Source organism: Oncorhynchus mykiss, chromosome 19 (genome assembly GCF_013265735.2).
Source record: "Oncorhynchus mykiss isolate Arlee chromosome 19, USDA_OmykA_1.1, whole genome shotgun sequence".
Classification (NCBI taxonomy): Eukaryota; Metazoa; Chordata; class Actinopteri; order Salmoniformes; family Salmonidae; genus Oncorhynchus; species Oncorhynchus mykiss.
The window spans coordinates 7,748,762-7,772,931 of NC_048583.1; the positions used below are offsets into that span (position 1 = coordinate 7,748,762).

General features: G+C 43.5%; 1 protein-coding gene across 1 annotated transcript in view; it reads left to right on the plus strand.

Moving 5' to 3' along the window:
- LOC110516931 (dynein heavy chain 6, axonemal-like) overlaps nucleotides 1-18,076 on the plus strand; it is a 191,356-nt gene extending 173,280 nt beyond the window's left edge. Inside the window, exons 76-82 of the mRNA XM_036955471.1 lie at nucleotides 1,793-1,922; nucleotides 2,496-2,623; nucleotides 5,002-5,187; nucleotides 11,426-11,498; nucleotides 14,124-14,275; nucleotides 16,094-16,316; nucleotides 16,967-18,076. Of these exons, the coding sequence (XP_036811366.1) occupies nucleotides 1,793-1,922; nucleotides 2,496-2,623; nucleotides 5,002-5,187; nucleotides 11,426-11,498; nucleotides 14,124-14,275; nucleotides 16,094-16,316; nucleotides 16,967-17,070 (996 nt within the window). The 3' untranslated portion in view covers nucleotides 17,071-18,076. The remainder of the gene's footprint in view (nucleotides 1-1,792; nucleotides 1,923-2,495; nucleotides 2,624-5,001; nucleotides 5,188-11,425; nucleotides 11,499-14,123; nucleotides 14,276-16,093; nucleotides 16,317-16,966) is intronic.
- The last annotated feature ends 6,094 nt before the right edge of the window (nucleotides 18,077-24,170 follow it).

The window sequence follows — 24,170 nt, forward strand, 5'->3', positions numbered from 1 at the left end:
CCATGTTTAGTTTTGCCCAACCTAGGTCGAGGCACAGACACGGTCTCAATGGTGATAGCTGAGCTGACTACACTGACTGTGCTAGTGGCAGACTCCACTATGCTGGCAGGCTGGCTAACAGCCTGCTGCCTGGCCTGCACCCTATTTCATTGTGGAGCTAGAGGAGTTAGAGCCCTGCCCTAATGATGATAAATACAATCCACCTGTGTGTAATCAAGTCTCCGTATAAATGCACCTGCACTGTGATAGTCTCAGAGGTCCGTTAAAAGCGCAGAGAGCATCATGAAGAACAAGGAACACACCAGGCAGGTCCGAGGTACTGTTGTGAAGAAGTTTAAAGCCGGATTTGGATACAAAAAAATTTCCCAAGCTTTAAACATCCCAAGGAGCACTGTGCAAGCGATAATATTGAAATGGAAGGAGTATCAGACCACTGCAAATCTACCAAGACCTGGCCGTCCCTCTAAACTTTCAGCTCATACAAGGAGAAGACTGATCAGAGATGCAGCCAAGAGGCCCATGATCACTCTGGATGAACTGCAGAGATCTACAGCTGAGGTGGGAGACTCTGTCCATAGGACAACAATCAGTCGTATATTGCACAAATCTGGCCTTTATGGAAGAGTGGCAAGAAGAAAGTCATTTCTTAAAGATATCCATAAAAAGTGTTGTTTAAAGTTTGCCACAAGACACCTGGGAGACACACCAAACGTGGAAGAAGGTGCTCTGGTCAGATGAAACCAAAATTGAACTTTTTGGCAACAATGCAAAATGTTATGTTTGGCGTGAAAGCAACACAGCTCATCCCTCTGAACACACCATCCCCACTGTCAAACATGGTGGTGGCAGCATCATGGTTTGGGCCTGCTTTTCTTCAGCAGGGACAGGGAAGATGGTTAAAATGGATGGGAAGATGGATGGAGCCAAATACAGGACCATTCTGGAATAAAACCTGATGGAGTCTGCAAAAGACCTGAGACTGGGACGGAGATTTGTCTTCCAACAAGACAATGATCCAAAACATAAAGCAAAATCTACAATGGAATGGTTCAAAAATAAACATATCCAGGTGTTAGAATGGCCAAGTCAAAGTCCAGACCTGAATCCAATCGAGAATCTGTGGAAAGAACTGAAAACTGCTGTTCACAAATGCTCTCCATCCAACCTCACTGAGCTCGAGCTGTTTTGCAAGGAGGAATGGGAAAAAATGTCAGTCTCTCAATGTGCAAAACTGATAGAGACATACCCCAAGCGACTTACAGCTGTAATCGCAGCAAAAGGTGGCGCTACAAAGTATTAACTTAAGGGGGCTGAATAATTTTGCACGCCCAATTTTTCAGTTTTTGATTTGTTAAAAAAGTTTGAAATATCCAATAAATGTCGTTCCACTTCATGATTGTGTCCCACTTGTTGTTGATTCTTCACAAAAAAATACAGTTTTATATCTTTATGTTTGAAGCCTGAAATGTGGCAAAAGGTCGCAAAGTTCAAGGGGGCCGAATACTTTCGCAAGGCACTGTATATTCTCACCTTTATCTCAGTGGGCTAATACTGGCTTGGGGACAATTAACGATACAGTACCTAATTGAAATTTGTTTTCGACAGATTTTGTTCATGTACTGTCTGAAAATAAGAGGTCAGATCACTAATACAAAACATGTCTTTAGCCAGTTAAGAGGAGAACATTACCTTTGATGCTGACAACATGTATACATAATGTAGGCGTACATAGTCTGTGTCCTGTGGGGTACTTGTCATTCCTAAAACGGTGAGGTCCTGTCTGTCTGTACAGCGTCTGGAGACTATGACCCTGATCAACACCATCCTGGAAGTACAGCCTCGCTCGTCAGCCCGCGGCGGGGGCAAGAGCAACGACGAGATCGTCCACGAGCTGGCCGACTCCATCCTCGCCAAGATCCCGGGTGAGAGAGAGAGACGCACGTAAACACACACACACACACACACACACACGTTTCAGGCTTGATTTATTCTGGTGCTTTTACAGTTTGATGTTCGCTTTGGTTTGAAATTAAAGTTAGTCTCTCTAAACTCATTATAGTGTGGTTGAAGTCACTCTGATCTGTCTGCCTGTCGGTCTGTCTGTCTGTCTGTGTCTGTCTCTCTTTCTGACTGTCTCTCTGTCTGTCTGTCTGTGTCTGTCTCTCTTTCTGACTGTCTCTCTGTCTGTCTGTCTGTGTCTGTCTCTCTTTCTGACTGTCTCGTCTGTCTGTCTGTCTCTATGTCGGTCTGTGTCTGTCTCTCTTTCTGACTGTCTCTATGTCGGTCTGTGTGTGTGTGTCTGTCTCGCTTTCTGACTGTCTCGCTGTCACTGTCTGTCTGTGTCTGTCTGTCTGTGTCTGTCTGATCTGTCTCTCTGTCTGATCTGTCTGCCTGTCTCTATGTCGGTCTGTCTCTCTGTCTGTCTGTGTCTGTCTGATCTGTCTCTCTGTCTGACTGTCTGTCTGATCTGTCTCTCTGTCGGTCTGTCTCCTCAGAGTGTCTGGATATGGATGAGGCAGCAGAGGCTCTGTTTATTCGTGACGCCAACGGACGCCTCAACTCCCTCACCACCGTCCTCGGACAGGAAGTAGACCGCTTTAACAACCTGCTGCGGGTCCTCAGGGTGAGTCAGGGGTCAGGCATTAGAGGTCAGGGGTCAGACATTAGAGGTCAGGGGTCAGACATTAGAGGTCAGGGGTCAGACATTAGAGGTCAGAGGTCCCAGTTGTCAGCCATTCATTTTTCAGTGTATTTAAATGCTGTGAAATCAGGAGATGATGATTGGTAATGGAAATGCATTGAAAAGGTCCTTGATGAAATGTTAGGACAGCTATATCGGTCCATGGTTCCAGCTGCTGCCCCTAGGTCTCAATGGAAGGTCCCCAGAGGCATAGTGGAGGGACATACAGTGCATTCGGAATCTATTCACCCCTTGACTTTTTCCACATTTTGTTACAGCCTTATTCTAAAATGTATTAAATGTAGTTTTGTCTCATCAATCTACACACAATAGCCCATAAAGACAAAGCAACAAAAAAAGTTCAAAAATGTTGGCTTTTAAATTATTATTTTTTTTTTTTACAAATTCAGATGTTACATTTACATAGGTAATCAGACCCTTTACTCAGTACTTTGTTGAAGAACCTTTGGCAGTGATTCCAGCTTCCGGTCTTCCTGGGTATGTCGCTGCAAGCTTGGCACACCTGTTTTTGGGGAGTTTCTCCCATTTTTCTCTGCAGATCCTCTCAAGCTCTGTCAGGTTGGATGGGGAGCGTCACTGCACAGCTATTTTCAGATCTCACCAGACATGTTAGATCGGGTTCGAGTCTGGGCTCTGGCTGGGCCACTCAATGACATTCAGAGACTTCTCCCGAAGCCACTCCTGCATTGTCTTGGCTGTTTACTTAGGGTTGTTGTCCTGTTGGAAGGTGAACCAGTCCTCAGCGCTCTGGAGCAGGTTTTCATCAAGGATCTCTCTGTACTTTGCTCCGTTCATCTTTCCCTCGATTCTCACTATTCTCCCAGTCCCTGCCGCTGAAAAACATCCCCACAGCATGATGCTGCCACCACCATGCTTCACTGTAGGGATGGTGCCAGGTTTCCTCCAGACGTGATGTTTGGCATTCAGGCCAAAGTGTTCAATCTTGGTTTCATCAGACCAGTGAATCTTGTTTCTCATGGTCTGAGAGTTATTTAGGTGCCTCTTGGCAAACTCCAAGTAGGCTGTCATGTGCCTTTTTACTGAGGAGTGGCTTCCACTTCCACTTGCCACTCTACTATAAAGGCCTGATTGGTGGAGTGCTGCAGAGATGATTGTCCATCTGGAAGGTTCTCCCATCTCCACAAAGGAACTCTAGAGCTGAGTGACCATCAGGTTCTTGGTCACCTTCCTGAACAAGGCCCTTCTCCCTGATTGCTCAGTTTGGCCAGGCAGCCAGCTCTAGGTAGAGTCTTGGTGTTCCAAACTTTTTCCATTATAGAATGATGGAAGACACTGTTCTTGGGGACCTTCAATGCTGCAGACAGTTGATTTGTACCCTTCCCCAGACCTGTGCCTCCACACAATCCTGTCTCGGAGCTCTTCGGACAATTTCTTTGACCTCATCATGTGTTGGTTTTTGCTCTGACATGCACTGTCAACTGTTGGTACCTTATATAGATCTCAAGCACAGGAGGTTGGTGGCACCTTAATTTGGGAGGATGGGCTCGTTGTAATGACTGGAACAGAATCAGTGGAATGGTACCAAATACACAAATACATCCGTGTGTGTGATGCCATTCCATTTGATCCGTACCAGACATTATTATGAGCCGTTCTCCCCTCAGCAGCCTCCACTGATCTCAAGGATGATCCATGGAAACAGGAAACAGGATGCACCGGAGCTCAATTTGAGGTTCATCGCAAAGGTTGAATACTTATGTAAATGTAATATTTCATTTTTTATATACTTTTTTTGCAAACATTTCTAAAAACCTGTTTTCGCTTTGTCATTATGTGGTATTGTGTGTAGATTGATGAGGGGAAAATATAATTTGATCCATTTTAGAATAAGGCTGTAACGTAACAAAATGTGGAAAAAGGGAATTTGTTTGAATCTGTATGTGTTTATAAGGACAGATGCTGCAGCCACATTGTTGGCAAACCGTTACTGTAGTGGTGACCTCTGGGTTTATGATGTTCTCTTGTGGATGTCTCAGATAAACACCCACAAACACTTCTCCTCAGATTCAGCCTCCCTCCCTCCCTCCCTCCCTCCCTCCCTCCCTCCCTCCCTCCCTCCCTCCCTCCCTCCCTCCCTCCCAGGTATCTCTGGGTTTATGATGTTCTCTTGTGGATGGCTCAGATAAACACCCACAAACACTTCTCCTCAGATTCAGCCTCCCTCCCTCCCTCCCTCCCCAGGTGTCTCTGGGTTTATGATGTTCTCTTGTGGATGGCTCAGATAAACACCCACAAACACTTCTCCTCACATTCAGCCTCCCCTCCCTCCCTCCCCCCAGGTGTCTCTGTGTACCCTCCAGAAGGCTATAGCAGGGCTGGTAGTGATGTCAGAGGAGATGGAGAGGATCTACACCAGTTTCCTCAACAACCAGGTTCCAAACCACTGGAGCACCTCAGCCTACCCCTCCCTCAAACCCCTGGCCAGCTGGGTTAAAGACCTGGCCCTCAGGACCTGCTTCATCGAGGTGACAGAGACATCTCTCTCTCATAGACACGTGTTGCTGTACAATTGGATCAATGAACCTCTCTTTAAGTCCTGAGTCAGACAATTTACCCCCCAAACCACTATTTGTGGACATATGTATCGATGTACTACGACACAGTGAAACACTATTTTTACTTCTCTCAGACGTTTATGGATGTTGTCATTACATCAGATGGGGAGACTTGTGTGTTGTCATTACATCAGATGATAAGACTTGTGTGTTGTCATTACATCAGATGGGGAGACTTGTGTGTTGTCATTACATCAGATGATAAGACTTGTGTGTTGTCATTACATCAGATGGGGAGACTTGTGTGTTGTCATTACATCAGATGATAAGACTTGTGTGTTGTCATTACATCAGATGGGAGACTTGTGTGTTGTCATTACATCAGATGGGGAGACTTGTGTGTTGTCATTACATCAGATGATAAGACTTGTGTGTTGTCATTACATCAGATGGGGAGACTTGTGTGTTGTCATTACATCAGATGATAAGACTTGTGTGTTGTCATTACATCAGATGGGAAGACTTGTGTGTTGTCATTACATCAGATGATAAGACTTGTGTGTTGTCATTACATCAGATGATAAGATGGGAAGACTTGTGTGTTGTCATTACATCAGATGATAAGACTTGTGTGTTGTCATTACATCAGATGGGAGACTTGTGTGTTGTCATTACATCAGATGGGAAGACTTGTGTGTTGTCATTACATCAGATGATAAGACTTGTGTGTTGTCATTACATCAGATGGGGAGACTTGTGTGTTGTCATTACATCAGATGATAAGACTTGTGTGTTGTCATTACATCAGATGATAAGATGGGAAGACTTGTGTGTTGTCATTACATCAGATGATAAGACTTGTGTGTTGTCATTACATCAGATGATAAGACTTGTGTGTTGTCATTACATCAGATGATAAGATGGGAGACTTGTGTGTTGTCATTACATCAGATGATAAGACTTGTGTGTTGTCATTACATCAGATGATAAGATGGGAAGACTTGTGTGTTGTCATTACATCAGATGATAAGACTTGTGTGTTGTCATTACATCAGATGATAAGATGGGAAGACTTGTGTGTTGTCATTACATCAGATGATAAGATGGGGAGACTTGTGTGTTGTCATTACATCAGATGATAAGACTTGTGTGTTGTCATTACATCAGATGATAAGACTTGTGTGTTGTCATTACATCAGATGATAAGACTTGTGTGTTGTCATTACATCAGATGGGAAGACTTGTGTGTTTGTGTGTTGTCATTACATCAGATGGGAGACTTGTGTGTTGTCATTACATCAGATGATAAGACTTGTGTGTTTGTGTGTTGTCATTACATCAGATGGGAGACTTGTGTGTTGTCATTACATCAGATGATAAGACTTGTGTGTTTGTGTGTTGTCATTACATCAGATGGGAGACTTGTGTGTTGTCATTACATCAGATGATAAGACTTGTGTGTTTGTGTGTTGTCATTACATCAGATGATAAGACTTGTGTGTTGTCATTACATCAGATGGGAGACTTGTGTGTTGTCAATACATCAGATGATAAGACTTGTGTGTTTGTGTGTTGTCATTACATCAGATGGGAGACTTGTGTGTTGTCATTACATCAGATGATAAGACTTGTGTGTTTGTGTGTTGTCATTACATCAGATGATAAGACTTGTGTGTTGTCATTACATCAGATGGGATGACTTGTGTGTTGTCATTACATCAGATGATAAGACTTGTGTGTTTGTGTGTTGTCATTACATCAGATGGGAGACTTGTGTGTTGTCATTACATCAGATGATAAGACTTGTGTGTTTGTGTGTTGTCATTACATCAGATGATAAGACTTGTGTGTTGTCATTACATCAGATGGGATGACTTGTGTGTTGTCATTACATCAGATGATAAGACTTGTGTGTTTGTGTGTTGTCATTACATCAGATGGGAGACTTGTGTGTTGTCATTACATCAGATGATAAGACTTGTGTGTTTGTGTGTTGTCATTACATCAGATGATAAGACTTGTGTGTTGTCATTACATCAGATGATAAGACTTGTGTGTTGTCATTACATCAGATGATAAGACTTGTGTGTTGTCATTACATCAGATGGGAAGACTTGTGTGTTGTCATTACATCAGATGGGAAGACTTGTGTGTTGTCATTACATCAGATGATAAGACTTGTGTGTTGTCATTACATCAGATGGGAAGACTTGTGTGTTGTCATTACATCAGATGATAAGACTTGTGTGTTGTCATTACATCAGATGGGAAGACTTGTGTGTTGTCATTACATCAGATGGGAAGACTTGTGTGTTGTCATTACATCAGATGATAAGACTTGTGTGTTGTCATTACATCAGATGGGAAGACTTGTGTGTTGTCATTACATCAGATGGGAGACTTGTGTGTTGTCAATACATCAGATGGGAAGACTTGTGTGTTGTCATTACATCAGATGGGAGACTTGTGTGTTGTCATTACATCAGATGGGAGACTTGTGTGTTGTCATTACATCAGATGGAAGACTTGTGTGTTGTCATTACATCAGATGATAAGACTTGTGTGTTGTCATTACATCAGATGGGATGACTTGTGTGTTGTCATTACATCAGATGGGAGACTTGTGTGTTGTCATTACATCAGATGATAAGACTTGTGTGTTGTCATTACATCAGATGGGAGACTTGTGTGTTGTCATTACATCAGATGATAAGACTTGTGTGTTATCATTACATCAGATGGGAGACTTGTGTGTTGTCATTACATCAGATGGTAAGACTTGTGTGTTGTCATTACATCAGATGATAAGACTTGTGTGTTGTCATTACATCAGATGATAAGACTTGTGTGTTGTCATTACATCAGATGATAAGACTTGTGTGTTGTCATTACATCAGATGGGAAGACTTGTGTGTTGTCATTACATCAGATGATAAGACTTGTGTGTTGTCATTACATCAGATGATAAGACTTGTGTGTTGTCATTACATCAGATGGGAGACTTGTGTGTTGTCATTACATCAGATGATAAGACTTGTGTGTTGTCATTACATCAGATGGGGAGACTTGTGTGTTGTCATTACATCAGATGGGAGACTTGTGTGTTGTCATTACATCAGATGGGAAGACTTGTGTGTTGTCATTACATCAGATGGGAAGACTTGTGTGTTGTCATTACATCAGATGGGAAGACTTGTGTGTTGTCATTACATCAGATGATAAGACTTGTGTGTTGTCATTACATCAGATGGGAAGACTTGTGTGTTGTCATTACATCAGATGATAAGACTTGTGTGTTGTCATTACATCAGATGATAAGACTTGTGTGTTGTCATTACATCAGATGGGAAGACTTGTGTGTTGTCATTACATCAGATGGGAAGACTTGTGTGTTGTCATTACATCAGATGGGAAGACTTGTGTGTTGTCATTACATCAGATGGGAAGACTTGTGTGTTGTCATTACATCAGATGGGAAGACTTGTGTGTTGTCATTACATCAGATGATAAGACTTGTGTGTTGTCATTACATCAGATGGGAAGACTTGTGTGTTGTCATTACATCAGATGGGAAGACTTGTGTGTTGTCATTACATCAGATGATAAGACTTGTGTGTTGTCATTACATCAGATGGGAAGACTTGTGTGTTGTCATTACATCAGATGGGAAGACTTGTGTGTTGTCATTACATCAGATGATAAGACTTGTGTGTTGTCATTACATCAGATGATAAGACTTGTGTGTTGTCATTACATCAGATGGGGAGACTTGTGTGTTGTCATTACATCAGATGGGAGACTTGTGTGTTGTCAATACATCAGATGGGAGACTTGTGTGTTGTCATTACATCAGATGGGAGACTTGTGTGTTGTCATTACATCAGATGGGAGACTTGTGTGTTGTCATTACATCAGATGGGAGACTTGTGTGTTGTCATTACATCAGATGATAAGACTTGTGTGTTGTCATTACATCAGATGGGAGACTTGTGTGTTGTCATTACATCAGATGGGAGACTTGTGTGTTGTCATTACATCAGATGATAAGACTTGTGTGTTGTCATTACATCAGATGGGAGACTTGTGTGTTGTCATTACATCAGATGATAAGACTTGTGTGTTGTCAATACATCAGATGGGAGACTTGTGTGTTGTCATTACATCAGATGGGAGACTTGTGTGTTGTCATTACATCAGATGGGAGACTTGTGTGTTGTCATTACATCAGATGGGAGACTTGTGTGTTGTCATTACATCAGATGATAAGACTTGTGTGTTGTCATTACATCAGATGGGAGACTTGTGTGTTGTCATTACATCAGATGGGAGACTTGTGTGTTGTCATTACATCAGATGGGAGACTTGTGTGTTGTCATTACATCAGATGGGAGACTTGTGTGTTGTCATTACATCAGATGGGAGACTTGTGTGTTTGTGTGTTGTCATTACATCAGATGATAAGACTTGTGTGTTATCATTACATCAGATGATAAGACTTGTGTGTTGTCATTACATCAGATGATAAGACTTGTGTGTTGTCATTACATCAGATGATAAGACTTGTGTGTTATCATTACATCAGATGATAAGACTTGTGTGTTATCATTACATCAGATGATAAGACTTGTGTGTTGTCATTACATCAGATGATAAGACTTGTGTGTTATCATTACATCAGATGATAAGACTTGTGTGTTGTCATTACATCAGATGATAAGACTTGTGTGTTGTCATTACATCAGATGATAAGACTTGTGTGTTTGTGTGTTGTCATTACATCAGATGATAAGACTTGTGTGTTGTCATTACATCAGATGATAAGACTTGTGTGTTGTCATTACATCAGATGATAAGACTTGTGTGTTTGTGTGTTGTCATTACATCAGATGGGAAGACTTGTGTGTGTGCATGAGTGTGTTTTACAAATGTAGGCAATGTGGTATAATATAGTGGAAACAGAACATCTATGTTTGCGTGCTCTTGTTGTTAACATTTCTGTGATCTCACACACACACACACACACACACTCAGACGAATGTGGATTTTCTCTTACAGGAACTCCGCCCAGGCAGAGAAACACACACACACACACACACACACAGTCATTATCAGGGGTAGTGAGATGGGATGATGTGATGAGAGAATCATGTTTAAACATTAGCAGCACGCCATCCACTTCAGACTGACTTCTTTCTTTCGCGTCTCTTACTCCCACGTTCTATTCTTCTGTGCCCTTCTGTGCTCTGTATTTGCTCATCTCTATCTTTCTCTCGCTCTCTTTCTCTCTTCTCTCTCTCTCTCCCTAGTCTTCTCTCTCTCTCTCTCCCTAGTCTTCTCTCTCTCTCTCCCTAGTCTTCTCTCTCTCTCTCCCTAGTCTTCTCTCTCTCTCTCTCCCTAGTCTTCTCTCTCTCTCCCTAGTCTTCTCTCTCTCTCTCCCTAGTCTTCTCTCTCTCTGTCTCTCCCTAGTCTTCTCTCTCTCTCTCCCTAGTCTTCTCTCTCTCTCTCCCTAGTCTTCTCTCTCTCTCCCTAGTCTTCTCTCCCTCTCCCTAGTCTTCTCTCTCTTTTTTCTCCCTCTCTCTCCCAAGTCTTCTCTCTCTCTCTCTCCCTAGTCTTCTCTCTCTCTCTCCCTAGTCTTCTCTCTGTCTCTCTCCCTAGTCTTCTCTCTCTTTTTTCTCCCTCTCTCTCCCTAGTCTTCTCTCTTTTTTCTCCCTCTCTCTCCCTAGTCTTCTCTCTTTTTTCTCCCTCTCTCTCCCTAGTCTTCGCTCTCTTTTTTTCTCCCTCTCTCTCCCTAGTCTTCTCTCTCTTTGTTTGTCTCTATCTCCAGTCTTCTCTCTCCTCTATCAATTTACATTTTCTATTAGCATGTGAAACATATGTTAACAATGCCAAAGCCAGTGAACTAGATAATAATCTCTCTCTCTCTGTCCATCTCTCGTTCTCTCTGTGCACTCGCTCCGTCGCCCCAGACTGAAGCGTCTGTTCCGGGAGACTGGTCTTACTGTGTGTTACGCAATCCCTAAATGTCTACACACAGACAGATGAACATAACCCCAGTCTCTGGTGACAGCCTTACAATTAGGTTCTGGGAACTGAGATTAACATAACCCAAACAAAATCACCCTCTGCTTCGTGTGTGTGTGCGCGTGTGTCTGTGTGTGTGTGTTCATGCAGGGAAACCAACTTCCTCTCTGTCTGTGTGTTTGTGTAGAACTGGATCACGCGGGGTCAGCCCAAATCCTTCTGGATCTCTGGACTTTTCTTCCCTCAGGGCTTCCTCACTGGTCAGTACACACCATCTCCTCTGTGTTCTGTTCTCTAGTCAATATTATGTAGTATTAAATATCACTGGTCAGTACACACCATCTCCTCTCTGTTCTCTAGTCAATATTATGTAGTATTAAATATCACTGGTCAGTACACACCATCTCCTCTGTGTTCTGTTCTCTAGTCAATATTATGTAGTATTAAATATCACTGGTCAGTACACACCATCTTCTCTGTGTTCTGTTCTAGTCAACATTATGTAGTATTAAATATCACTGGTCAGTACACACCATCTCCTCTGTGTTCTGTTCTCTAGTCAATATTATGTAGCAAATAAATATTCAATATTCTGTTCCCTATTCAATATTATGTAGCAAAAGAATATTGAATATTCTGTTCTTTATTCAATATGATGTAGTCGCTTCAATATGCTGTACTCTAGTCAAAATTCTGTTCTCTTCAACATTGTAGTCTACTTCATATAGTACCGTGGTCACCAACCTTTTCTGAGTCAAGATCACTTTGAATCAATATACATGGCGAGATCTACCGCTCGGATTTTTTTATTACCATGACTTCAACAATGTAAGAAACATGAACCAATTAAAAACAGCTCTGTAGCAATGAGGTTTGTGCAGTAAGCTACAGGCCCAATACATTATCACCACATACTGGCTTTGCTTGAATTTACCTGCCAATGCATTGTTGTTTGGGAATTATTTTTATTTTTTTATATATTTCAGAATTTCAGGTGGGCTATATGATCACACCGGTAATAGATCCATTATTGTATTACTTGTGAGGCACAGCTGAGTGAGCATACAGTACATTTAAATAATTAGCTGTTTATTTTACTGGGCTGATGGTGCCTGCATCTGATGGTCAGTCTCAGCGGAGGGAGAGAGCAGCAGTCTGACACGACCAAAAAGGGACACCGTCTTCCATCTGATGGTCAGTCTCAGCAGAGGGAGAGAGCAGCAGACTGACCCCGACCAAAAAGGGACACCGTCTTCCAGCTGACGGCCAAACTCGAGTCGCAGTATTTCTGCCTCATGCACAAATTCATGTTGTTAGTCCTATGAACAGAGAAAGTGAAATATTCCTTGATATTAAAAAAGACCCAAGCCGCTAATTATAACAACAACGCCAGCCAACCTATACACTTTCCTCCTCATTGATTACTGCTGCGCTGCTTGTTGTAGCGCTGAGTGGAAATAGAAAGAACACACATTTTATGGGTTATAGAAGTGTTGAATACAAAGTGTTGACAGTGCTGAGTAAGACCTTAACATGAACTCAGTCATATACACAGCAGTTCTTTGCTGTATTCGTTGACAGTCTCTCTCTAGTCAGGGTTTTAAATGTTCTGATATCTGCTGTATTCGTTGACAGTCTCTCTCTAGTCAGGGTTTTAAATGTTCTGATATCTGCTGTATTCGTTGACAGTCTCTCTCTAGTCAGGGTTTTAAATGTTCTGATATCTGCTGTATTCGTTGACAGTCTCTCTCTAGTCAGGGTTTTAAATGTTCTGATATCTGCTGTATTCGTTGACAGTCTCTCTCTAGTCAGGGTTTTAAATGTTCTGATATCTGCTGTATTCGTTGACAGTCTCTCTCTAGTCAGGGTTTTAAATGTTCTGATATCTGCTGTATTCGTTGACAGTCTCTCTCTAGTCAGGGTTTTAAATGTTCTGATATCTGCTGTATTCGTTGACAGTCTCTCTCTAGTCAGGGTTTTAAACGTTTTCAAGTCTCACAGTATCCATTTTGCCGTAGCTTTCTTTCATTGCCTGCTACGTCACTGCAAACATGGTCATCTGAGCATCTGATTGGCCAGCGGTGGCATAGTGCACTTGATTTCCTCTCCAGGCCCACCGGGACGGCAGAGTTTGTACCTTCAGTCACATACCTGGAGCGCAGGGCAGCTGAATGGGCTGCATCTACCACCAACAGAGACTAATAGAAAAACTAGGAACACAAGGCTTTATCGTTGGGTTATTTACAGAGATGTTTGGCGATGGACTAGAGATGCCTGGGAGATGGACCGGTTGGTGACCACTGATATAGTATGTTGTTGGGTTATTTACAGAGATGTTTGGCGATGGACTAGAGATGCCTGGGAGATGGACCGGTTGGTGACCACTGATATAGTATGTTGTTGGGTTATTTACAGAGATGTTTGGCGATGGACTAGAGATGCCTGGGAGATGGACCGGTTGGTGACCACTGATATAGTATGTTGTTGGGTTATTTACAGAGATGTTTGGCGATGGACTAGAGATGCCTGGGAGATGGACCGGTTGGTGACCACTGATATAGTATGTTGTTGGGTTATTTACAGAGATGTTTAACGATGGACTAGAGATGCCTGGGAGATGGACCGGTTGGTGACCACTGATATAGTATGTTGTTGGGTTATTTACAGAGATGTTTGGCGATGGACTAGAGATGCCTGGGAGATGGACCGGTTGGTGACCACTGATATAGTATGTTGTTGGGTTTGAGAGAGGTGCTGTATATTTATAAATCCTGTTATTGTTGAACAGGCCTGGGATCCGTCCAAAGTAGAGCACCAAACTGGGTTATAGTCCAGTTACTGAGATGTTGAAACGCTGTTGTGCTGTTCCCCCTCCTGTCCTGTAGGGGCGCTACAGAACCACGCCAGGACCTATAACCTCCCCATCGACGAGCTCAACTTCTGTTTCAACGTGTTGCCGGTCTACCTAGACCAGGGGGCCGTGAGCGAGGCGCTGAAGACTCTACCGGCCGGGGGCGAGCTGGACATGGACTCGGAGGTAGCTACAGGGAGGGGAGAGGGACATATTTAGACTGGTTGCCCTGAGGGCAGGAAGGAGTTTACTGCATCCTGCCTCCAAAGCACAGTCTGACTCTGTAAAAACATGAAGGAGCTAAGCTACTCGCTGATAGAAATGACTCCAACACACGTTGACCTCTGTGGGATGTTTAGAGGTCATCAGTGAATTAGTCAACTCGTCAGGTTCCTGGAGAGGTTTTAGAACCGTATCTGGATCATTATTAGGGACCCTGTGTTCTGGACCACCATGTCAGGTTCCTGGAGAGGTTTTAGAACCGTATCTGGATCATTATTAGGACCCTGTGTTCTGGACTACCATGTCAGGTTCCTGGAGAGGTTTTAGAACCGTGTCTGGATCATTATTAGGACCCTGTGTTCTGGACCACCATGTCAGGTTCCTGGAGAGGTTTTAGAACCGTATCTGGATCATTATTAGGGACCCTGTGTTCTGGACCACCATGTCAGGTTCCTGGAGAGGTTTTAGAACCGTATCTGGATCATTATTAGGACCCTGTGTTCTGGACTACCATGTCAGGTTCCTGGAGAGGTTTTAGAACCGTGTCTGGATCATTATTAGGACCCTGTGTTCTGGACCACCATGTCAGGTTCCTGGAGAGGTTTTAGAACCGTATCTGGATCATTATTAGGACCCTGTGTTCTGGACTACCATGCCAGGTTCCTGGAGAGGTTTTAGAACCGTGTCTGGATCATTATTAGGACCCTGTGTTCTGGACCACCATGTCAGGTTCCTGGAGAGGTTTTAGAACCGTGTCTGGACCATTATTAGGACCCTGTGTTCTGGACTACCATGCCAGGTTCCTGGAGAGGTTTTAGAACCGTGTCTGGATCATTATTAGGACCCTGTGTTCTGGACCACTATGTCAGGTTCCTGGAGAGGTTTTAGAACCGTATCTGGATCATTATTAGGACCCTGTGTTCTGGACCACCATGTCAGGTTCCTGGAGAGGTTTTAGAACCGTATCTGGATCATTATTAGGACCCTGTGTTCTGGACTACCATGTCAGGTTCCTGGAGAGGTTTTAGAACCGTGTCTGGATCATTATTAGGACCCTGTGTTCTGGACCACCATGTTAGGTTCCTGGAGAGGTTTTAGAACCGTATCTGGATCATTATTAGGACCCTGTGTTCTGGACTACCATGCCAGGTTCCTGGAGAGGTTTTAGAACCGTGTCTGGATCATTATTAGGACCCTGTGTTCTGGACCACCATGTCAGGTTCCTGGAAAGGTTTTAGAACCGTGTCTGGACCATTATTAGGACCCTGTGTTCTGGACTACCATGCCAGGTTCCTGGAGAGGTTTTAGAACCGTGTCTGGATCATTATTAGGACCCTGTGTTCTGGACCACTATGTCAGGTTCCTGGAGAGGTTTTAGAACCGTATCTGGATCATTATTAGGACCCTGTGTTCTGGACCACCATGTCAGGTTCCTGGAGAGGTTTTAGAACCGTATCTGGATCATTATTAGGACCCTGTGTTCTGGACTACCATGTCAGGTTCCTGGAGAGGTTTTAGAACCGTGTCTGGACCATTATTAGGACCCTGTGTTCTGGACCATGTCACATGACCTAGATTTGAACCTTTATTTAAAGCCTGGTCCAGAAATGAGAATTATACCTAAAATGAAAACAACTGTCTGAGGATGGTGCTGGACGATGAAGCTTTAACTAAAGGTTCAACACCAGGTCATGTGACATGATTGTCCAAAACCCAGGCCTCTAATCACAATGTATCATAATATGACCTTATGGTAACTACAGTACCACTCTGTCTCCATAGCTACCCGCCATCAACGACGGCGTGCTGGTGCACGGGATGTTCATGGACGCCAGTCGCTGGGACGACGTCGACATGGTGATGGAGGATGCGTTGCCGCGGGTGATGAACGCCATGCTTCCCGTGGTGCACTTCGAACCCCAGCAGAACTATGACCCTGATCCGTCTCTCTACCAGGCTCCGCTGTACAAGACCTCAGCTCGGGCTGGGACTTTGTCTACTACAGGTAAGGACACCTACCTAATATTCAGTTTCACCCCCTTTTGCCCTCAGAACAGCCTCAATTCGCTAGGACATGGACTCTACAAGGTGTTGAAAGCGTTCCACAGGGATACTGGCCCATGGTGACTTCAATGCTTCCCACAGTTGTGTCAAGTTGGCTGACACCAGTGAGCCTGACACCTACTACCATACCCCATTCAGGCACTTCAATCTGTTGTCTTCCATTCACCCTCTGAGTATCACACATACACAATCCATGTCTCAATTGTCTCAATGGGCAAGACTAAAGATTTAGGTGCTTTTAAACGGGGTATGGTAGTAGGTGCCAGACCTGTATGTTCTCTGGTCCTCTGCATCATGTCCAGATAGTGACAGACCTGTGTGTTCTCTGGTCCTCTGCATCATGTCCAGATAGTGACAGACCTGTGTGTTCTCTGGTCCTCTGCATCATGTCCAGATAGTGACAGACCTGTGTGTCCTCTGCATCATGTCCAGATAGTGACAGACCTGTGTGTTCTCTGCATCATGTCCAGATAGTGACAGACCTGTGTGTTCTCTGCATCATGTCCAGATAGTGACAGACCTGTGTGTTCTCTGGTCCTCTGCATCATGTCCAGATAGTGACAGACCTATGTACATCTCTCTCTCCCTCAGGCCACTCTACTAACTTTGTGGTGACGGTGATGCTGCCGTCCAGCCTGCCTAGTGACTACTGGATCACCAAGGCCTCAGCCCTGCTCTGTCAGCTCAACGAGTAGTGACCCACCCACAGACGCCACACACACACACCGCTGTACTTCTGCACCTTCAATACCAGCAGCAGTGATGAAGCCCATTGTCTATGGACTCTTGTTTTCTGGAAACCAGTGAGTGTTTCTCACGTCTGTATTGAGAAGTATTCTACCGTGTACTCTCTCTCCCTGCTAATCAGTTGAAGGGATTATTTGAATGGGGGCCCAAAATGGCATTTTTCTTTTCTTTTCCGAGTTGCTTTGATTAAATACCATGTAGCAGTGCTGTTGTGGTTTGTGCATTTTGCTGTGTGCCTGGGAGAAGAGCATGTCGCTACACCCTCAATAACAGCTGATAAACGATGTGGATGTCACCAATCAGGTTTGATTTGACGGGTTAAATTGTGTGTGGTGTGTTCAGTTCAGTCAATGTCTCTTCTCTTTCAGTGAACTGTAGCAACATATTAACAACACCCCTGTGTCTGAAATGACAGCTCCCGACATGCCTTTATCCCCCCCCCCCCCACACACACACACAGTCGACAGGAAGTGTAGACTGCAGTGCTTTCATAGTCACTCGTGTAGCCTGGCAATGTGAAAGGAGAGGAAGATCGTCAATATTCACCAAGAGCATCACGTAAAAATGCATCTGATGCGCGGTCAGGTAAAACTCTAATTCACATGTAAGAGATGGTACTTCAGTGTCCTGCGTCTGCCCCATTAGAAATTAACCATGAGCCCCCTGTCCTTCTCAGCTGAAGGGACACCTGCGATAGTGAACCACCTCGAACAAAAAGCTGTCCTCCTGCATTTAAAAACCACTGTTGACTTAATCTATTTCCATTTGTCTCTGAGGAAAAACACCATATATTTATCCTCTGTTACTGAAAAGTTATTTCAACACAGTAACTCACCCATTGTGATGTCAACATTAGAATGCACACACAGGGATCTATACGGAACAAAAATCTAAACGCAACATGGAAACCGCCTGACCTCAACCCAATTGAGATGGTTTGGGATGAGTTGAAAAGCAGCCAAAAAGTGCTCAGTATGTGGGAACTCCAAGACTGTTGGAAAAGCATTCCAGGTGAAGCTGGTTGAGAGAATGCCAAGAGTGTGCAAAACTGCCATCAAGGCAAAAGGTGGCTACTTTGAAGAATCTCAAATCAAATATATTTTGATTTGTTTAACACTTTTTTGGTTACTACATGATTCCATGTGTTATTCCATAGTTTTAATGTATTCACTGTTATTCTACAATGTAGAAAATAGTAAAAATAATGAAAAACCCTTTGCCTGGTACTATATATGTTCATCACACCCCCAGGGAGTGAGGTGGAGGAGAGCAAAAAGAGATGGAGGGACAGAAATGGTGCAGAGGAGTCTCTCTGGTCTTCACTGTTTCCTGTCTTCGCCTGCTGTTTATCTAGATCAATGATCTGTGTGGACGCTATGACAGGCCGTTGCTGTCGAGGTGTCTGATACACGGCTGATTGTTATGTTCCCTGTATCGATGCTACGATGCTAACGGAGAAGAGGAAGGTTTATCTAGATCAATGATCTGTGTGGACGCTATGACAGGCCGTTGCTGTCGAGGTGTCTGATACACGTCTGATTGTTATGCTCCCTGTATCGATGCTACGGTGGTAATGGAGAAGAGGAAGATGACTGGACTCGTCGTGTTGTATTAAGAGGCAGGCCGTGTACTCAACAGATATGGTGGTAGGGAGTCAAGTGACGACATCATTAATAAATTAATAGATGCGATGTACAGTTGAAGTCGGAAGTTTACATACACTTAGGTTGGAGTCATTAAAACTCGTTTTTCAACCACTCCACAAATGTATTGTTAACAAACTATAGTTTTGGCAAGTCGGTTAGGACATCTACTTTGTGGATGACACAAGTCAGTTAGGACATCTACTTTGTGCATGACACAAGTCGGTTAGGACATCTACTTTGTGGATGACACAAGTCAGTTAGGACATCTACTTTGTGCATGACACAAGTCAGTTAGGACATCTACTTTGTGGATGACACAAGTAATTTTTGCAACAATTGTTTATAGACAGATTTGTTTTACTTATAATTCACTGTATCACAAGTCCAGTGGGTCAGACGTTTACATACACTAAGTTGACTGTGCCTTTAAACAGCTTGGAAAATTCCTGAAAATGATGTCATGGCTTTAGAAGCAAATTGACAACATTTGAGTTAATTGGAGGTGTACCTGTAGATGTATTTCAAGACCTACCTTCAAACTCAGTGCCTCTTTGCTTGACATCATGGGACAATCAGCCAAGACCTCAAACAAAATTGTAGACTTCCACAAGTCTGGTTCATCCCTGGGAGCAATTTCCAAACGCCTGAAGGTACCACGTTCATATGTACAAACAATAGTATGCAAGTATAAACACTATGGGACCACGCAGCTGTCATACCGCTCAGGAAGGAGATGCATTCTGTCTCCTAGAGATGAATGTACTTTGGTGCGAAAAGTGCAAATCAATCCCAGAACAACAGCAAAGGACCTTGTGAAGATGCTGGAAGAAACATATACAAAAGTATCTATATCCACAGTAAAACAAGTCCTATGTCGACATAACCTGAAAGGCTGCTCAGCAAGCAAGAAGCCACTGCTCCAAAACCGCCATAAATAAGCCAGACGGTTTGCAACTGCACATGGGGACAAAGATCGTACTTTCTGGAGAAATGTCCTCTGGTCTGATGAAACAAAAATAGAACTGTTTGGCCATAATGATCATCGTAATGTTTGGAGGAAAAAGGGGGAGGCTTGCAAGCCGAAGAACACCATCCCAACCGTGAAGCATGGGGGTGGCAGCATCATGTTGTCGGGGTGCTTTGCTGCAAGAGGGACTGGTGCACTTCACAAAATAGATGGCTTCATGAGGAAAATAGATGGCATCATGAGGAGGAAAATTATGTGGATATATTGAAGCAACATCTCAAGACATCAGTCAGGAAGTTAAAGCTTGGTTGCAAATGGGTCTTCCAAATGGACAATGACCCCAAGCATACTTCCCAAGTTGTGGAAGGCTTAAGGACAATAAAGTCAAGGTATTGGAGTGGCCATCACAAAGCCCTGACCTCAAGACTATAGAAAATGTGTGGGCAGAACTGATAAAGAGTGTGCGAGCAAGGAGGCCTACAAACCTGACTCAGTTACACCAGCTCTGTCAGGAGGAATGTGCCAACATTCACCCAACTTATTGTGGGGAGCTTGTGGAAGGCTACCCAAAATGTTAAACAATGTAAAGGCAATGCTACCAAATGCTAATTGAGTGTATGTAAACTTCTGACCCACTGGGAATGTGATGAAAGAAATAAAAGCTGAAATAAATAATTCTCTACTATTATTCTGACATTTCACATTCTTAAAATAAAGTGGCGATCCTAACTGACCTAAAACAGGGGATTTTTACTATGTCAGGAATTGTGAAAAACTGAGTTTAAATATATTTGGCTAAGGTGTATGTAAACTTCCGACTTCAACTCCATGATAAATAGTGTTACTGGCAGACTGTGCTGCCAGCCTGGAGCGAAACACAACGGATATTCCAATGTGTTCAAAACCTTTTGTGCGTTTCGAGTCCCTGTCATTTGTAAAAAAACAAAAAGATGTTTTAGAACTTTGAATTGAGACGGTCCAGTCGGTTGTTTAAAGGGATCAGACAGTGCATCTAAAACCTGTTGGTGTGGATGGGGAAAAGGCTTTCTGTGTGTGTCCATGAATCCATTACCATAGACATCTGGACACAGTTGATTTGATTTGTGGACACAGAAAACCACACACGTGTGCACAAACACAAACACTGGGAGAAACACACACCACAATCTCTCTCACAGGCAAGCACACAGCGCAAGCACACAGCACAGCAGGATCTGTTGTGATTTTCAAAGCCTCTGTCACAGATCTTAGCTTAGTATTCCTGCAGCAACAGAGTCCCAGAAGACGGAATCTGTAAAGAGGAGAAACAGAACAGACCTGCTGGAATAAGAGGATTTCCAGGTGTGCGGATGGACGGACACACACACACACACGCACACGCACGCACACGCACACACACACACACACAATAAAGCAATGTGTCTGAAGAGTAAACATAGCGAAACCACCTGTGATGCCTTGAAGGTGTATTGAGAGATTGTCCCTCAGACTGCTAAGTGATTCAGCTCCCCAGACAGTGTTTGTCAAGCAGGATCTAAAGCCATGCAGATGAAATACACCCTCCATACACCCTCCATACACCCTCACTACACCCTCACATACACCCTCACTACACCCTCACATACACCCTCACTACACCCTCCATACACCCTCACTACACCCTCCATACACCCTCACTACACCCTCCATATACCCTCACATACACCCTCACTAGACCCTCCATACACCCTCACTACACCCTCCATACACCCTCACTACACCCTCCATACACCCTCACTACACCCTCCATGCACCCTCACTACCTTCACGAATCAAAGACCATTTGCACCAGGGCCATGAGTTGATGACGTCCCCTGACAGCAGACAGACAGAGACGTATCGAGGGCCATAACGTAGAGTTGGACGTTTTTCCCAGGTTAGGTTCAGGGAAAACTCTGGGCCCTAGTTCCCGGTAGTGAATTGGTATTATATCCCCGTAAACTGACACCGCAACAGAGACAGATTCTGGATGAACTGTGCTAGAACTATAGGGACGAGGGTTTTTACCTGAATTTACCTGGCCCTGAATGATTTAACCCTTATGGAGTAAACTTAGTTCTCTCTTTATTGTTGTTTAATAATATACACTGGTAATGCATGTACATGTTTCTAAGGAGACATTACACACACAGAGGCACAGACACACCCATAAACAAGATATTACCACACTCGTGACAATTGTGACAAATGGCTGACACCCAACTACGGGGCATCAGAGTGACTTAAGATTATATATTTTTTTAAATGTGATTAATCATATTGTCAAATATAGGTACGAAACTCAAAACTTGTCCCATTTTAGTCAGATATCATTTTCAAAAACATTTGTGATATTCTTTAGCCATTTTGTGCAAAAACACTCACCACACATCAGTTAACACAGTGGAGAAGACAAAGCATGGTATGTCCAATACTAGGCATGACAGTGATTACACACACAGGGAGGGAATGTGGAACATGATAGACTATTGGCCAGATAAAGATATGTGACATCCACATCCGGTCAGTAGGGTTGTGAAATCCAACAGTTCAGGAAGCTTGTTCCAACAGGACAGGAAGCTTGTTCCAACAGGACAGGGATACAACAACCTTCCTTTAGGTGACACAGGTAAGTCTTGTGTGTCTGTTACATAATGTGACATGTGGATGAATAAAGTTGAATTTGAATGACCTCTGACGACAGCTCAGTGGTCTTCCCATTAGGGCTTTCCTCGTCTTTGATTGGCTCAGAGCCCATATCCAAAGTGTCTCAGAGTACAAGTGCTGATCTAGGCTCAGTTTGGCTTTTTAGTTCATAATGAATAAGGTTGCAAGGACAGATCCTAGATCAGCACTCCTACTCTGAGGCATTTTGTGCATACGGGCCCCTGATCTTAAAAGATCACATCCTGTTTCTCTACAGGGTATGGTGAGACCAAACAGAGCAGTGGTCAGGATGGTGGATCAGGTGACGTCTCTGACCCCACAAACCTTTGGACCTCCAGCCCCAGTCTATGAGGGTTTTTTCTCTCTCTCTCACTCGCTCTTCTCCTCTTCCTCCTCCTCCAATGTCTTGTTTTATGACCTCTTTTCTCATGTCCGAATCAGCGGGCCCAGTCTGAGTTCTGTCAGCGTCGTGAAAACAATTGAACAATAGACCGTTGTAATTCAATGATTGATGTCATCTGTTTAACGATAAGAGGATCACAGTAGTGACAGTTAGTTTACTGTAGTTGTGTTGACACGGCGACGAGTTGACACACACATTGTGGTATACATCAGCGGGTTTTCTGTCAATAATACCCCCAGTCATCCGGGTTTCATGTCCATTTGCTTAACGATAGATGAGGAAAGACTGTTTCATTTCACACAGTATGAGAGAACACAACACTAAAACAATCTGGACTACGAAAGGTCTGTATCCGCCGTGGGAAAACACACAGGGCTTCTTAGGAAAATATATTTTAAAATACCTTTTTTAAGTGTCACTTTATCCCTTAAGCTTGTTTTTTTTGTGTGTGTGTTGAGTTTTACTTGAAAAAAACATCCATGAAGATTTAGATATACCCTGGTATTGATGACAACGAGCTACAAATCTAACGGGTAAACATACTGCTTCACCTGCTGAAGGAAAGTGGCTCAGGTAGCAAAGAGTATCATATTCTACACAGATAACATAGAGCTGTGCCACTAGAGAGAGAGAGGTTGTAGAGGAGAACCAGAGAGTTAATGGGTCCATCGATTCTCCTATCTGATCTGCAGTGACGGTATGCAGTTCTAGCTAGATACCGTTTAATAAGGTTTCTGGGGAGGAGAAGCGGAGCTGAATTAGAACTAAAGCCTCAACGACTATATCCTGAGGTACCGTTACTGAACGAGTGGTAAGCATCGACTAGAGCTACAGAATCCATGTTGACAGTACTGTTACTGAACGAGTGGTAAGCATCGACTAGAGCTACAGAATCCATGTTGACAGTACTGTTACTGAACGAGTGGTAAGCATCGACTAGAGCTACAGAATCCATGTTGACAGTACTGTTACTGAACGAGTGGTAAGCATCGACTAGAGCTACAGAAGTCATGTTGACAGTACTGTTACTGAACGAGTGGTAAGCATTGACTAGAGCTACGGAAGCCATGTTGACAGTACCGTTACTGAACGAGTGGTAAGCATCGACTAGAGCTACAGAAGCCATGTTGACAGTACTGTTACTGAACGAGTGGTAAGCATCGACTAGAGTTACAGAAGCCATGTTGACAGTACTGTTACTGAACGATTGGTAAGCATCGACTAGAGCTACGGAAGCCATGTTGACAGTACCGTTACTGAACGAGTGGTAAGCATCGACTAGAGCTACGGAAGCCATGTTGACAGTACTGTTACTGAACGATTGGTAAGCATCGACTAGAGCTACGG